Source organism: Protomyctophum parallelum, assembly GCF_964188405.1.
Source record: "Protomyctophum parallelum genome assembly, chromosome: 19".
NCBI lineage: Eukaryota > Metazoa > Chordata > Actinopteri > Myctophiformes > Myctophidae > Protomyctophum > Protomyctophum parallelum.
This window is the reverse complement of record NC_139717.1, coordinates 18,990,741-19,007,671: the sequence shown is the minus strand read 5'-3', so window position 1 is coordinate 19,007,671 and position 16,931 is coordinate 18,990,741. Positions and strand designations below refer to the sequence as shown.

At 42.4% G+C, this 16,931-nt stretch overlaps 1 protein-coding gene across 2 annotated transcripts; it reads left to right on the top strand.

Moving 5' to 3' along the window:
• The first annotated feature begins 1,754 nt into the window (after positions 1-1,754).
• On the top strand, positions 1,755-16,735 carry tipin (timeless interacting protein). Of its 2 annotated transcripts, none has more exons than XM_083789835.1 (8): positions 1,755-1,775; positions 9,371-9,490; positions 10,549-10,639; positions 12,867-12,942; positions 13,365-13,487; positions 13,582-13,645; positions 14,401-14,685; positions 15,264-16,735. In XM_083789835.1, exons 2-8 carry the CDS (start codon positions 9,391-9,393, stop codon positions 16,157-16,159), a joined length of 1,635 nt encoding a protein of 544 aa, XP_083645961.1. In that variant the 5' UTR covers positions 1,755-1,775; positions 9,371-9,390; the 3' UTR covers positions 16,160-16,735. The 2 variants fall into 2 exon arrangements, with proteins under 2 accessions (XP_083645961.1, XP_083645960.1); XM_083789834.1 differs by having other exon boundaries at positions 9,371-9,496.
• The last annotated feature ends 196 nt before the right edge of the window (positions 16,736-16,931 follow it).

Below are 16,931 nucleotides of genomic sequence, written 5' to 3'. Positions count from 1 at the left end.
TGAATGCATGCGTACGTGCATGCACATGTGCATTTATTTGTCTGTTGAATCCACTAGTAATGAATGGCCCTCAGTAGCATGCTGTCCTACATGTATGTGTTGTGCATGAGTTGGCAAAGTAATATATGTAGCACTGGATAATGTAATGTTTTGTATCATCAAGTGATTTATTATGTATCACCAACTATGCACACACACATCACATGCGTATGCATGCACACTGTTCATCATGCTAATTGCTCCATAGTTCTGTGCTACACAGTAGGCTATACTAACAGAGGAAGCTATAGGGGTGACCACAGTTTATCTGTAGCTTCATGCATAGCTCCAAAGTTACACAACCCTCACGAATGTCCATTATGAAGAACCATGAACACCAAGTAACAAAGTTAAACAATGAAAGTGAAATGATAATCAATAAGATGTTTTAATCAAACATACTGCATACATGTGCATTTATTCGTGTTTTATGTTGATTCAACACATTTTGTTACAGTGCAGATCGTTGGCAAAGTATATGTAGCACTGCACTGGATAATGTTTTTTATCAAGTGATATGTATCACACACGCTCGCACACGCATGCATGTACACACGCACACAATCATACCGTTTTTATTCAGTAGGGGGTTGGAACTTAGAAGTACACCAGGGCACTTCTCCAAACCTCTCTGCATGCCCCTGAGGCTCTGAATGGGCAAAATATTTTTTTTTGTCACAAGCCATGAATGTATACATTTTAATTATTATATAGCCTATATTCATCTTGACAACACAAAATCTCTCTCAAACTGTCATTTATACGTGCACCCAACACATCAGACTGGTATAGGCTACTCAAATGTGAATTTAAACCATGACATAAACGCTTTATAAAGAAACACAACACACAACTTGCAGTGTTTGGCACCCAACAAAATTAAACAATGCACAATAGGCCTACATTTAAAATGTATTGTGCAAAAATGTTATATTTTGCTCAACACGCATCCAGGGACCCCCATAAGAGAATAGGCCTATTTGTGTTGTTGTTGTTCAGAATTATTTCAAAAGCTTTCAATAAATAAATGAATAAATAAACAAACAAACAAAAAACTACATAAACAAACACATCAACAAACAACAAACAGATAAATCGATACTTAGGGCGCGTTCGGCTATGCGCACCGGGAATGTGGTCAGTTTGTTGAGTGTGGTGGGCGGTGACGTCACAGAGTGCGTTCAGTGTGCCTTATTTACGAACGACCAGTTACAACACACCATTCACACTGAGCAACCCTACCCTCAGGGTAGGGTTGCTCAGTGCGTGCACTCGGCACACCCGGTGTGCAGCGCACTGGATTTTCGAACGACAACGCACTGAGTGCACTGAATAAACGAACGACAAGAGAGCACACCAGTGCGTTCAGGGCGCATTTCCGAACGCGCCCATAGATACATTAATTAATTACTTAATAAACAATCTACAAGCTAATTTCAGCCTCATGTGGCACATTGTGAGCTTGGGGAGTGGGATGCAAATAAAGTTTTCATATAGTATTAGTAATAGTTTTTGTCATAAATGAGCTGGTTGATTGGAGAGAGCCGAGTGAAACCTTTATTTTGAAATGTACTGACGACTCGAGCGTTACGACTCGAGCGTTGCATCTCGACCTTTACTTTGAAGGCTGCGCTGCAGACAGAGCGGTCCGGAGTCCGGACGTGACGTTGTATTGTGTTTGCTCTGCTGCCTGTGTGTGTGTGACTACTCTACTCTACGCGGGCTGCAGGCTTCAGGTACACCACTTGTTTACTGTCTGTCCTATTCATGTTTGTGGAGACATTTGGAGTTTATTGCTCATGTATAATAACGGTATCATGTCGGAGAAAGAAAGTAGATTTTAGTTGAGTCGTTGGTCTGTTTCATCAGTCTTTAGAACCCAGAGCAAAGCTGAGTTTGTACTAGCGCGGGAGTTCTAGCTACTACTAAAACAAACAAAGGAATCGAGGCTGTCGTCACTGTCCTGCGGCGGTGCCTGCATGGACCCCCACATGCTCGCGCGCCGTCGATTGTTTTGGACGTCACCAGCTTGTCCTTGGTATCTGTGTTAGTGTCTTAGTTCTGGAGACTTCAACGCTGCTAAACGTAGCCCTGGTCCAAGGCTTACAGCGAGCCTCTCTTGGACCAGGGCTATGCTAAACGTAACGTTAGTGTTGTTTAAAAACGTTTAGGCTAACATTTTAATTATTTAATTGGTCAGAAATAATTGACCAACTTAAACTAAAACATTATTATCCTGTTTCACTTCACTAGTAGGTAGGCTACACTACACATGAGTATTTTTCTGTTATCTCTCACTCATTGACTCAAAACTGTAAGTGTCTAATTGTACATAATTGCTTTGCATTGCATTAGTTAATAGTTATATAGCCTAATACTATTCAGCTTTTTCGGCATTGTATCTGTATCTGTGTAGGGGAAGTATATGCCCAATTTAACATTTAGGTATTCATTAGCCCCATATGTGCCCTCTCCCTACGCTCATTCTGTAGCTCCGAGATGAGGTCACACACTGGGCCCCTCCCACCGCGTTTCAGAAACGGCGCAAGTTTCCGAAAACATAGTCTCTTATCCTTACCAGACCATTAATCCAAAACGTGTAGGGCCGATCCTGGTTTACACTAATTCAAACCTAGGATCGGCCCAGAAAATCCAAGTCGCCATTTGAAATGAGCCTTTACGTCCCGTCTTTTGTCAGTCGCTTCCATGTTTTATGTTGGAATAATGATCTGAATTGTGTATATATATATTTTATTATTGATAACTCTTATTGTGAAGTACACCAGACAGGAAGTGCTTGTTACTATGTGTATATAAACCGGTGTAAATAAATCTGTCAGTGACCTGTGACGTACTGATCCAGCAACACTACAGCTGATGCCTCCTGGTGTGTTATTTATTTACTTCAGCAGTGTTATTCCTCCGTCTATATTTCTTCACTTTATATTTCTGGTACAACACGCTATTACAGCTGTGAAACTCAACAGGTTATGGGCCCAGAGAGACCGGATTTATTTACGAGGTGAAAAGTTTGTTGTCGGCGTGCTTTGCCGAGCTAGTCTCGTTAGGCTAACAACAGAAGAACAGAACCATGCGGGCTGCTTCGAGTGGTCAGACTCATTGGTCAAGATTGTGTTTCGACGGAGATGCGGAGAGATATATACTGTGGGAGACGAGGATGTTGGGACATCTGAGACTACAGGGGTTGAAGGATATCGTCCTAAAAGATCTCGAGCCACCTGTCGAGGGTGAAGAAGTTGATGTGCCCTACGAGGACAAGAATGCTTTGGCATATGGAGGGTTGGTCCAGTTTTTGGATAGCAAGAGCCTGTCGCTCATTACACGAGCAGCGACGGATGATGGACGCAAGGCACTACAGATCCTAAGAGCCTTTTATGCAGTCAAGGAGCCGGCTGCAGCAGCATCAGGAAATGACGGTGTCGTGAGTACCCAGATCCGAGTGCAGCAGCCGTCTATGCTACATGAAAGTGCATGTGACCGGCGAGGGACTGTGAGCGTTGATGACGGTAGGATGTGCTACAGATGCGGCGTGAGAGGGCACATCGCCAAAATGTGTGAACGCCAGGAGTGGTGCGAATACTGTCAACGTTCTACACACCGGTACGCGGTCTGCAGAAGGAGGAGACAACAGCGGCGAGATGAGGCACGGAGAGTGTCGTCGGAGAAGAAGAACAACAGCGAGCACGAGTACTCATTCGGGGTGAGAGACTGTGATGCCGAAGTTCAACAAGTGAGAGCCGAACGAGGACATCGTGATCGTGTGAGACAGACGGGTCTGATGGTCGACACAGGAGCGACTTCCCATGTCATCACAGACATCACAAAGTTCACAAGTTTCGACGGCAGTTTCCAGCCTAAAGAACACTGTATGGAGTTGGCTGACGGCACGAGATGCCATGGAGTGGCGGAGCGCAGAGGAGATGCAAAAGTGATTCTGATCGACAGCAGGGGGCAGCGCCACACAACTACCCTGAGACATGCGTTGTACATTCCTACATATCCACAGGACATGTTTTCGGTGCAAGCAGCAACCACCAGAGGTGCCACTGTCATTTTCCAGAAAGGTAAAAATGTTCTGAAGTGCAGAGATACGAGGTTCAAAATATATTTATACAACAAACTGTATTATTTGAACACTGTGAATGACCAGAAATGTATGGCTAATGGTAATGGTAAAGTGCAGACGCACAGGTTGAAGTGTGTGACCCCACCCATTGTAGAGCAACAGACACCGACTGCAATGCCCATTGTTAATGTTAATGATGATGATGATGATTATTTTGATGTGCCGAGATGGAGGAGTAGGTCTAAGAGAAATGCTCCACTCCTACCACAAGGGCAGGTTCAGCAGCAAGTGCACGAGGCTGTAGTAGCTACACCTCAGGCAAACCAGACTGTGCAGTCAGATGAGGGCCAGGCTAAAAATGAGGCTAAACAGCAGACACGTTACCCTCCCAGAGTGAGGATGAAGCCAGCCTATTTGAGTGACTATGTAACTGTCAGTGCAGAAAAGGTCCCGAAGAACATGGACTATTCCTACAGCTACAGGTTACGAGTCAGACAGCCAGAGGGCAAGAAAACAGTGGGGGAAGCAAGCAAGAAAGCAGTGGGGGACAGAAACGGGATGGTGCATGATCACACTAGTACTCAAAACCCAGCTATGCAAAAGAAGATGAGAACACAAAAGAAACCAAAGAGAAAGAAATGTTCATTTGTGTTTGAGTGATCTGATTTTGTGATTTATTTAATCTGCTATTTATTATTGAGTATTTGAAAAGAAAATATGCATTTGAAGAAGAGTAATATGTGTATTTAACTTGATGATTGAAACCAGTAATGACAACATGATGACGGATGTCAAAGGTTTAACTTGAGTGTGTTACAGAAGTGTTAAAGATTTGTTTGAAGAGACATATGCATTTTGTATTATATTGTGAAAAGAAGAGAGGGGAGAAAATGTGTATATAAGAGATGTATGAAAAAGAAAATATATCCAATGTGAGATCAAGTGGGGGTGTTGGAATAATGATCTGAATTGTGTATATATATATTTTATTATTGATAACTCTTATTGTGAAGTACACCAGACAGGAAGTGCTTGTTACTATGTGTATATAAACCGGTGTAAATAAATCTGTCAGTGACCTGTGACGTACTGATCCAGCAACACTACAGCTGATGCCTCCTGGTGTGTTATTTATTTACTTCAGCAGTGTTATTCCTCCGTCTATATTTCTTCACTTTATATTTCTGGTACAACACGCTATTACAGCTGTGAAACTCAACATATCAAGGAAGTTGAAAAGCTTTAGCGCCTCCCCGGCGCCTCCCCTGGTCGAAAATTTCCAACTGACTTCAGTTCACTCGACATGCACGCGCACACGCACACTTCCTTGATAAACATGGAAGCCGGGACGTAAAGGCTCATTTCAAATGGCGACTTGGATTTTCTGGGCCGATCCTAGGTTTGAATTAGTGTAAACCAGGATCGGCCCTACACGTTTTGGATTAATGGTCTGGTAAGGATAAGAGACTATGTTTGCGGAAACTTGCGCAGTTTCTGAAATGCGGTGGGAGGGGCCCAGTGTGTGACCTCATCTCGGAGCTACAGAATGAGCGTAGGGAGAGGGCACATATGGGGCTAGGTATTCATTAGCCTAATAACAGAGTGAAATGTCATGAACTAAACTCTACGCCAGTCGTTCTTAAACTTTGATTTTAATTTCAAGTACCACATGGACATAATTGTGAGTGTGTCCAAATGGAACCAAGTGAACCCTTACAGGTCAATTTGGTTCCATTTGTACATTATTTTTTATTATAATGTTTTGAGAACCACCGGTATTGTATTGGTCATTTATCTCAACCTTCCATCATTGATGCGCGTTGCGTTGCCGTTGACACAATGTGAGCCTGTAGATCAGGTCTTCTACTCCAATATGTTGAGCTATTTTTGCAGAATGAGTGACAATGTATATGGCTGACTTTAATCTGTTGAAGCAGCTCAATTGCGCCACTCAGTGGGCGTTTTCTTGATTTGTTTTTCCTCCCTTGTTTTAATACAAAAGCTCTTTATATAATGTTGCATTTACATCGTGGCCGATAATAAACTTAAAATTAAATATGGCATCTATGGAGTAATCCATATTGAACAAGCATACTGTGGTAGGGACAGGATTTGGGACAGACATAGTTTAGATTAGATTAGAACATTAACTTGTGTTGAGTTGACACTTAAAACCAACTAGTACACTGTATACTTACCCCCATACACCAATCGTTCTGCAGCACCTTGTGAGCTTGTAGATTGCCATTTTTTGCCGAATGTTCATGCATGTCCAAAATAGTGACTAGGTTTCATGTGGGTAAGGTTTTACATTATTTATTATTACAGGATCTTATGCATATGCACATAAGGTAGGGTACGTGATTTTCTTTGGTTAAAATAAGTGTTACATATAGCTCTATATTGTGATAGTACTCATTGCTACAGTACAGCGTGTTTGATCCAGCTCTTTATTAAACAGAAAATGCATTTTCAGGTCTGGATAACGATTCTATTTAATCAGGATAGAGAACTCAGTCAGGACACAGATTAAACAAGAACTGCACTCTGTCGAGTGCATACTTGCTTGTTGCACTCGCAAGCAGAGCGCGCAAGTCCTTTCGACCGCTGTAAACTGTCAAATCTCAGTATCTCTGTGAAGGAACGTTTGAAATGTATAATGTTTAGATGTAACTATTTGCTACCTACCTACTTTATGCATATAAACACCTAGTATTATTACGTATGATTCAAGTTTCTATCTATATAAGTTTGGGTGAAGAGCTAGTCATACATATACACACCACGTACTCTGGTCCCAGCAGATCAGGCACAACTTGCTATTTTATTTTTACTGATTATGTATATAGTATACGTATGACTAGCTCTAAATGATGACGTAAGATATATGGTAATTTGTGGTCGTTTGGTCCCAGCAAAGCAGGCATATACTATATATAGTATATATAGTATATAGGCATATACTATATACGTATACATATATACTATATAGAGTGTGTAGTTGTAAGTTGATTAGCGGTATACTGTGGTTACTTTGTGCCAAAAACCGTGACAGCTGTCCCGCCATTTGATGTTTATGCAAGAAAACAGCAAATCTGTGCCTGGTTTGCTGGGACCAAACGACCACAAATGACCATATTTCTTACGTCATCATTAAGAGCTAGTCATACTCATACATATACACACCACGTACTCTGGTCCCAGCAGATCAGGCACAATTTGCTATTTATTTTTTACTGATTATGTATATAGTATACGTATGACTAGCTGTAAATGATGACATAAGAAATATATATAGTATATATATAGTATATAGGCATATACTATATACGTATACATATATATAGAGTGTGTAGTTATAAGTTGATTAGCGGTATACTGTGGTTACTTTGCGCCAAAAACTGTGACAGCTGTCCCGCCATTTGATGTTTATGCAAGAAAACAGTAAATCTGTGCCTGGTTTGCTGGGACCAAACGACCACAAATGACCATATTTCTTACGTCATCATTAAGAGCTAGTCATACATATACACACCACGTACTCTGGTCCCAGCAGATCAGGCACAATTTGCTATTTTATTTTTTACTGATTATGTATATAGTATACGTATGACTATGACTAGCTCTAAATGATGACGTAAGAAATGTATATAGTATATATATAGTATATAGGCATATACTATATACGTATACATATATACTCTATACTCTATACTGTATAAAGTGTGTAGTTGTAAGTTGATTAGCGGTATACTGTGGTTACTTTGCGCCAAAAACCGTGACAGCTGTCCCGCCATTTGATGTTTATGCAAGAAAACAGCAAATCTGTGCCTGGTTTGCTGGGACCAAATGACCACAAATTACCATATTTCTTACGTCATCATTAAGAGCTAGTCATACATATACACACACCACGTACTCTGGTCCCAGCAGATCAGGCACAATTTGCTATTTTATTTTTTACTGATTATGTATATAGTATACGTATGACTATCTCTAAATGATGACGTAAGAAATATAGTATATAGGCATATACTATATACGTATACATATATACTCTATACTCTATACTGTATAAAGTGTGTAGTTGTAAGTTGATTAGCGGTATACTGTGGTTACTTTGCGCCAAAAACCGTGACAGCTGTCCCGCCATTTGATGTTTATGCAAGAAAACAGCAAATCTGTGCCTGCTTTGCTGGGACCAAATGACCACAAATGACCATATTTCTTACGTCATCATTAAGAGCTAGTCATACATATACACACCACGTACTCTGGTCCCAGCAGATCAGGCACAATTTGCTATTTTATTTTTACTGATTATGTATATAGTATACGATACGTATGACTAACTCTAAATGATGACGTAAGAAATATGGTCATTTGGTCCCAGCAAAACAGGCACAGATTTGATGTTTTTCTGCATAAACATCGAATGGCGGGACAGCTGTCATGGCGGAAGAGACCGGGCGAAAACATTACTTGCGCGCTCTGCTTGCGCAAGTAACAAGTGGAATTGGAAGTGACGACACAAATAAATGAGCGGACAAAATTGGAACTGGAACACTAGAAAATTAAGCTGATAAATGGCTACTCCCTCCTGATTGGCCGATGTCTTGTCATCTACCTGTAAATGCTTTTTATGTATAAAAAGCATAGAGCTGGAGAGGCAGGGAGACTCCTGTTCCTGAAAAAGCACTCTATAGCAAATAGCAATGATTGCTATCAGAATACAGTGGTTTAACCTAAAAAAAAGTGTTTTAAGCATTATGTTATGCTTTAGCTATTGAAAAATAGCAGATCTGATTCTACATACAAGCTCATAGCGCGGCTGCGCGGCACCGAGTGCCACGCTACGAGCTTGTAGATCTGCTATTTTTGAAAAATTGTGAATATGTGTGGCAAATCTTTGAATATATTTACTTTCAGAGCGAACATTTTTTATTCAAATATTTGCATCTGGGAGGTCCCTGAAACAACATGTTTCCAGATGGGGTCGGCAGCCAATTTCATATAATTTCTGGGGTCCTTGACATGAAATAATTTGACAACCACTGACATAGAAACATAGGTTTTTCAAAAAACTGTCAGGATTTAGAAGACATTTATTTTTTAGAATCAGCATCAGGTCTAAATGGGTTAATCAAAAAGTTACCCTACCTTTTTTTAATTAAGAGTAATAAAAGTATAAGTGAAAATTGCTGTATGTATATTTCTAACGGTGCTGCCAACTGTTCTCAGCAGGAGTCTACCTCAGCACAGACATGGATCTGCTTGACATGCCCGACTATGAGCACACGGAGGATGAAAGCTTTCCTCCTCTTCCTCCACCTCTGTCGCCCAGCCAGGAAGACCATCCTTTTGGTAATGGTGATGAGGTCAACACACGCATGCACAGCCACACACGCACGCACGTACGCGTGCATGGCATTTCGTTTTTGTCGGGCAGAAACCTCTACCTCCATATTATAACTTTTTTGTTTGGTTTTTTTTTAATGTAAATTAATCATACTACTACTACTACTACAGCGTCACCCAAAACTGGCCAATAGTATAACAAAACAGCAGATCTGAAAGCACAAAGCCACATATATACAAACATTTTGAGTTTGTAGATCTGCTATTTTTGAATTTGGATCCTGTAAGTGTAAAGTGTAAAGTAACAGTTTTGGACATGGTCTTTGGACTGAGACCAAAGACTCGTATTTCATGAAAGAAAAAGAAAGACGGATGAAGGAGAAAATATTATATTGCTGTTTACTGGCAATACAGGTGACAAAAACTAACTAACTAACGCCCCCATGACAATTATAAAAACATTTCGTCTCTGCTTGTACTGTTGTGTGTTGTGTTAGGGCTGTGACGATTGCAACATTCAAGTTGTTGCGATTAACAATTGAATTGCTTTTTTTGGCATTGAACATTGGATCAATGTCAAAAAAGCAATTTTAGGATTTTAGGCTTCCTAATCATTGCACGGGGCATATATGAGAAAAGAGAGCAATGCCATGCACATCCCCAAGTGCTGAGCGACGAACGGTATACACAGAATAAAACTAAAGAACAGATGCTTTTATTGCACCATTCAAGTGACTGTAGCGTTTCGAGCACAAGGCTCTTCCTCAGACTAAATCTAAAGGCCTCAGTGTGTGAGCGCTTTCGTTTTATTCTGTAAAGGGCAGATATGACAAATAACTTGTATACAAAGGAATGACTGACATTTAATAATTCTATACTGGAAAAGAAAGTAGAATAGCAGTGATCAGCTGTTTTTTTATATATATAATATCTTATGTATGTATGAACACGTGATAATGACGATTATGTCAAATAATTGTGATTACACGGGCGGACAGTCAAACCACAAGGGTATTGTGCGTGGTGAATCCAAGTGTGACTGTGTGTGTTTGTGCTGTACGCAGGTGAAGAAGGCGAGGTGTCCCAGCTGGCGGAGGTTCCTGCTGCTAAAAGGAAAGGAGTGAGGAGACCTCAGCCAAAGCTGGACTCAAACAGGTATGATACCGCTCCTTTCATCCATCCATCTTCGTGGGGATAACAGTTCCAACAGAGCTCCAGACTTCCCTTTCCCGAGCAACTTTAGCAACTTCCTCCATGGGAATCACGAGGCCAGTGTGGAGAAATAATCCCCCCACCCGATTCTGGTCATCCTTAGGGAGACACTCAGGAGGCATCCGTACTAGGGCCCTCATTTATCAACCGTGCGTACACCAAAATATGGGCGCACGCCGAAATTACCGACATTTTCGGCATTTAACATTTCCGGCAAAGCTTGAAATTGAACTTGACAACGTTCAAAACTCACGTCTGGTCGAGAGCTGTCGTAGCTTTGTCCTCACCTGTTTTTCTGTCGTAGAACAGCGGAGCAGCATTGTTTGACCAGCTGAGAGGCTGTCACATGCATCTAAACATATGTTTTCTCTCCTAAAATGTATAAAACTAATAATAGCCTACATGTGAAGAAAATATATTTTGTAAAGGCATGACGTCATATGAAATTGGTAGGATATTACCTAGTGTGCAAGCTTATTAAATGCGCTGCAGCTTTAGATTTTCTTTTCGCAGATAAGTAAGCCTGGGACCGAGGCTATGCAGCTATAGTCAAGTCTACCAACCAACTGCAATCTACAGCCATGTCTTTCTCGCGTTACGTCTCGTCCTTTTAATTAAGGATAAACCTGACGCACTCGAATGCCACTAAATGTGACATGCCGACAGTGCCTACTAGGCAGCAAAGTGGGCGGGGACCGAATCTCTTTTTTTCCCCGTCATATGGAAAATCAGGGGGTGCCAACTTAACTCACGGAACTCCACCACTACAGCCTACCACCAGTACCACATAAGGTTTAGGCTGCGAGGCATGCAGCCTAATATACAGAAATGTCATAAACGTGCATGCAGGTCACGACAGTGACAGAGACAGACAGAACAGGAGCGGAGGAGGAGATGCAGAGTTGCAAAACAGCATTTGTCACGGGCTGAAACTCATTCCAATGACGTGAGCAATGTTATTTAATTAATGCTTCACATAATCACAGGTTCAGGTTTTCGTTCACTAATCTTGTTGTATATTAAATTAATGAAGACTTTAATAATTTAGGCTACAACAGTAGCCTACAACTAACAACACACAGCAGGCGCGTAGCGTGGATCAAATTATTGACTGGGAAAATTAGCATGGGGGGGGGGGCGCATCCCCGGCCGTTAGGTGTGAAGTGTGAACGGTTTGGGGGACCATTTAAAACAAAGGCGGCTTGCATGCTGTGGTTTACTAACCAGAAAGGCAAGCGAGGTGAGAGGAGAAACAGACAGGGTAGGCCTTTCTTTAATTCATGCATGATGCAGGTGTTCGTTCTTTATATATATTTAAGATACAATAACACACCAGTTGGGCTTGCAAGTTGCGTGTGCGTGCTTGCGCCTGTGTGTGTGTGTATGAGAGGGGGGTGAGGCGGGCAGCAAGGGGAAACTTTTTTATTTGCTTTTTCCATTGTGTAACTAGGTTACCATGCGTTGTTTGGTCGTATTGCAAAACGTTCATGTCGCAAAAACGAGGGCGAGGCTAGGGCGTGCCAGATAGATTTCAGCCGTCACATTTATTAACGTCGGAACGAAATTAAAGAAGGATCAGCTGTTTGCGATCACTTTATAAATGCCGTGGCGACGTGGGTGTACTACGAAACCTGCACTCGAATCTGTGGCAGATTTTACACTCGATTGATAAATGAGGGCCTAGATGCCCGGATTACCTAAGCTAGGCCCTGGTTGTCCCAGGTACGATTTCATGCCAGGCCAGCAATTTGTCAATGTGCGTCCCTGAGCAAGACTCTTAACCCCTATATGTGATCTTAATCTTTCGACTCACACTTCATGTCAGGAAAGAAGATTGGTCGGTATAGAGAGCTTTGCCTTTTGGCTCAGCTGAACAAGACCTGAGATACTTAAACTCCTTCACCTGGGGCAAAGTCTCTTTCCCTATTTTGTGCTATTTTGTGCGCTAACTTCCCAGATTGCGTTTTTTGGTCAAAGCAAGCTATATTCAACGGCCATAACTAAAGAACCAATGACACCCTGGACACATTCCGGCTCCCGACGGTGGGGTCGACACAATAAGTGAAAAACACTGGCAGTGGCAGAATAATGAATTAATTACTACCTGGAAATCAATGTCTTCATGCACAGTCAGAGTATTTCCAACCAAAGTATAATGTCTGTATTCTAGGCTGGTGTCGGAGAGAGGACTCCCAGCTCTACGGACACTGTTTGATAATGTTCACTTCAAAGGCAAAGGACACGAGGTGAGCTTTGATAGTGGGCCTCTCTCCTGTTTCTATGTCGGTGGTTCTCAAAGGCTTTCATGTCAAGGACTTCTAAAATGATATGCCACGGACCCCCCCCATCTCAAAATACCTTGTTCCAGGGACTCCCCAGAAGCAAAGATTTTAGTTATAAATGCAATGCCACTGGACCAACCAGCGTTGGTCATTAGATCATTAGATCCTCAAGCTCCCCTTGTCCCCTTTTTGAGTAAAGTTGTTATACTAGTATAATATAGCGTATTATACTACTGGAGTGAGTGTGGAAATGCAGTGGCCCTTTGCCGATTAATCTCCCATCCCTATGATGCAAACACTTCGGTATCGGCCGATTCTAGTTGTTGTTTGACTAATCTGCAATTCATTAATCGGTCCGATTGTCTAATGTGTGTCCGTGTGTTCAGACAGAAGACCTAAAGCTCCTCATGCACAAGATGGAGAACTGGGCTCACAGGCTGTACCCCAAAATGCAGTTTGAAGACTTCATAGAGAAAGTGGAGAAGCTCGGCGCCAAAAAAGACGTACAGGTGAGGTTGGAGATGCTGAATATTGGTAAAACTAAATGTACAAACTCCAAACAATATTGCTGTTAATTCTTCCCCTTTCCTTGTCCACCTTCAGACGTGTCTGAAGCGAATACGACTTGACATGCCTTTGACCCACGAAGATTTCATCGGTGAAGATGGTAAGTCATGTCACTCTTTTACTGCCATTGACGTGAATCACGTGCATTTAACTGTCAATTCCTGCCGTTGCCATGAATCACGTGAATTTGGGGTTGATATTAATCCAGAATAGCCTCTTTTATATTTACCGTATACTATAGTAGCGTTCCACGTCGCTAGGCAATGCTCGGCTCTGTGTATTTGCCGGTAGCAAGATGGCCGCTGCATAGACTGCTGTAATTAATGGCCACGATCTTCAGCTGCGTTTTTCTCTGAATTGAGGCTCAGATTGAGGTGATTGAACAGACTGTCGATGTTAGGATCGGGCTCGTTAGACAAAAATGTAAAAAGAACCACCGCTCATCCGCTGAAAAAACTTAAGTGAGGTGCTGGAGCCACAAAGGGAACATGAGAAAAAATAAAGGGAAGCTCCACGCACTCCGATCTGCGCACAATCAATGTATTTATTTAGCAAGCTTTCGATCTGAGTGTGCAGAACTTCTCTTTATTTTTTTCTCAGGGATCAGGTAATTAAAAAAACATCATTTTACATACTGTGATAGTTCACAGTATGTAAAATGATAATGCGCTAATATGGAGGACTTCTTTCTCACCCTTTCACAAATTAGATTGTGAGATTAGTTTTAGCTTTAATCCCTGATACTGTATGATGGTGAAAGTAAATAAATGAAAGTCTCCATATAGTATGTTGTTTTCACTTGTCCCAAACCAAGGTGACATTTGTGTCTAAACTTTGCACACACACACCTCTCAGGTGCGGAAGACATGGGTGCGCACAGGGAGGAGCAGCACTTTGGGGAACCGGATCCATTCGGAGGAGGAATCTTCCCCGATGAACCACTCCACTCCACCCCCGCTCCGGCCTTCCGCTCCACCCCGGCTCCGACTCCGGTTCCGGCTTTCCACTCCACACCGGCATCCTCCTCGGCCCCTTCGCTGACCGAGGAGCAGCGGCAGCGCATGGAGCGCAACAAGCAGCTGGCCTTGGAGAAGCGTTTAGCCCGCAAGCAGCAGCAACAACAGCTGCAGCAGCAGACAGGTAGAGTCTCACTGGTTCACGTTTTCCTCATTTGGTGAAGTAAATTATTTAAATCCCCTTTTTTATTCTACCCAATTTAGTAGTGATAGTGTAGTGATACATTGTAAATCGATGAAAAAAGCAAATCAAACTGGTGACAATTTAAATCGCAAAAAAAGAAGAGAATACAGGATTTTTCTAAGAGAATTGATTTAAAAAAAAGGTTTCAGTCAAAGGTAAATGGTGCATTTATATCATGCCTTTTTCCAAAGCTCTTTACAACACATTCACACACCGACGGCAGAGGAATCCATGCAAGGCACTAACATGCTCATCAGGGGCAGTTAGGGTTTCAGTGTCTTGACACTTGGAATCAACACTAACATGGGGGTGTGGGCGATGTAACTGGGAACCTTCCGATTCCCAAGCGACAGCTCTACCTACTGAGCCACTGCGGCCCCTGGAGCGCCCTGAAATTGATTGAAGAGAAGAAAAGAAAGAATGCTCTGTTTTCAGACGTTTGAGTGAAACTTGTAGCGTTGTATTTTGGAGGTCATTGTGAAAATCCTTGTTGACGGTGTCTTCCCACCTTTTTCCAGACGTGTCGGCTTCCCAACCTGCCTCTTCAAACGTGATGGCGGAGGAACCGTCGACGGGCTCCTCTCAGAGGGAAGACCAGGCTATGGAAGAAGACATGGACCAGGGACACCAGACTGAAGATATGGACCAGGGAGATCAGGCTTCAGTCCAGACTAAAGAGATGGACCAGGGAGATCAGGCTTCAGTCCAGACTAAAGAGATGGACCAGGTAGATCAGGCTTCAGTCCAGACTAAAGAGATGGACCAGGGAGATCAGGCTTCAGTCCAGACTAAAGATATGGACCAGGCTTCAGTCCAGGCTAAAGATCTGGACCAGGATTCAGTCCAGGCTAAAGATCTGAACCAGGCTTCAGTCCAGTCTAAAGATCTGGACCAGGTTTCAGTCCAGGTTAAAGATCTGGACCAGGCTTCAGACCAGGCTAAAGATCTGGACCAGGCTTCAGTCCAGGCTAAAGATCTGGACCAGGCTTCAGTCCAGGCTAAAGATCTGGACCAGGCTTCAGTCCAGGCTAAAGATCTGGACCTGGCTTCAGTCCAGGTTAAAGATCTGGACCAGGTTAAAGATCTGGACCAGGCTTCAGTCCAGGCTAAAGATCTGGAACAGGCTTCAGACCAGGCTAAAGATCTGGACCAGGATTCAGTCCAGGCTAAAGATCTGGACCAGGCTTCAGTCCAGGCTAAAGATCTGCACCAGGCTTCAGACCAGGCTAAAGATCTGGACCAGGCTTCAGACCAGGCTAAAGATCTGGACCAGGCTTCAGACCAGGCTAAAGATGTGGACCAGAGAGAGCAGGATGCGGATCAGAAGACGCAGAAGCAGTTGAGTCTGGAGGGAGCTCCTCACAAAGATTCTCTGCTGCTCTCAAATTCACCCCCATGTGGCGCTGTTCCTTAGCTTTAAATGTATGAGGGACCAGTATATGACACTAGATATCATCTGGGGTTTTGGACTGGTGTTTCCTGTTCCTGGCTTATAATCACTTCAGAAATTGGCCCAAGATTTTCCAAATGGCAAAAATAGCTATGCGACCCGATGTGCGTTTTTAAATGTGCAATTTTGGAAACACTTTTGCTGCAATAAAATGTTCCAAGACAGTTCTTCAAAACTAAGTCGGACAGCAACTCGCCAAAACCACAGAAAGAGCTCTCAATGAGGCAAACCTACTTGTAACAGATGAGAATATATGTGATCAGCGTGAAAGCTGAGATTCAATGACAACTGCTGCATGTAATGAAACACAACGCATCACATTGTGTTGTGAGCTTAAGCACCCTGTACTGTACATCTGCTATTTTGGAGATATAGGGCTCCATTTTCGTCACCGCTAAACCCCTTATCCCTAAACTTCTTTGCCTTTTTTCTTTTTTTTTTACTATTTTGAAAAGCATTTTTGAATAGTTCAACTAGCCAATCTACATTGACACGTTGTGAGCTTGTAGACTGGCCATTTTAACTATTCAAAAATGTTTAAAGTTTAGAGATATTGGGGTTTAGCGGTGACGAAAATGGAGTCCATATTGTGTGTATCACAAAATATTGTGATATTTATACAGCACTATACAATTGTGAGGAACATGTGTGGGCCGTCCTCTGTACCATCAATATTTAGGTCAACAGTCTGTATGTACAGTACAGTATGTTGACTAATGTTTGTCCCAAATCAGCA

What these genes read in the sequence shown, in the direction of transcription:
- tipin (XM_083789834.1), top strand. Translation starts at nt 9,391, where the DNA reads ATGGATCTGCTTGACATGCCCGACTATGAGCACACGGAGGATGAAAGC. An exon ending in AGATTTCATCGGTGAAGATG is followed by an intron (nt 13,646 to 14,400) that starts GTAAGTCATGTC and finishes CACACCTCTCAG; the next exon opens with GTGCGGAAGACATGGGTGCG. An exon ending in ACAGCTGCAGCAGCAGACAG is followed by an intron (nt 14,686 to 15,263) that starts GTAGAGTCTCAC and finishes ACCTTTTTCCAG; the next exon opens with ACGTGTCGGCTTCCCAACCT.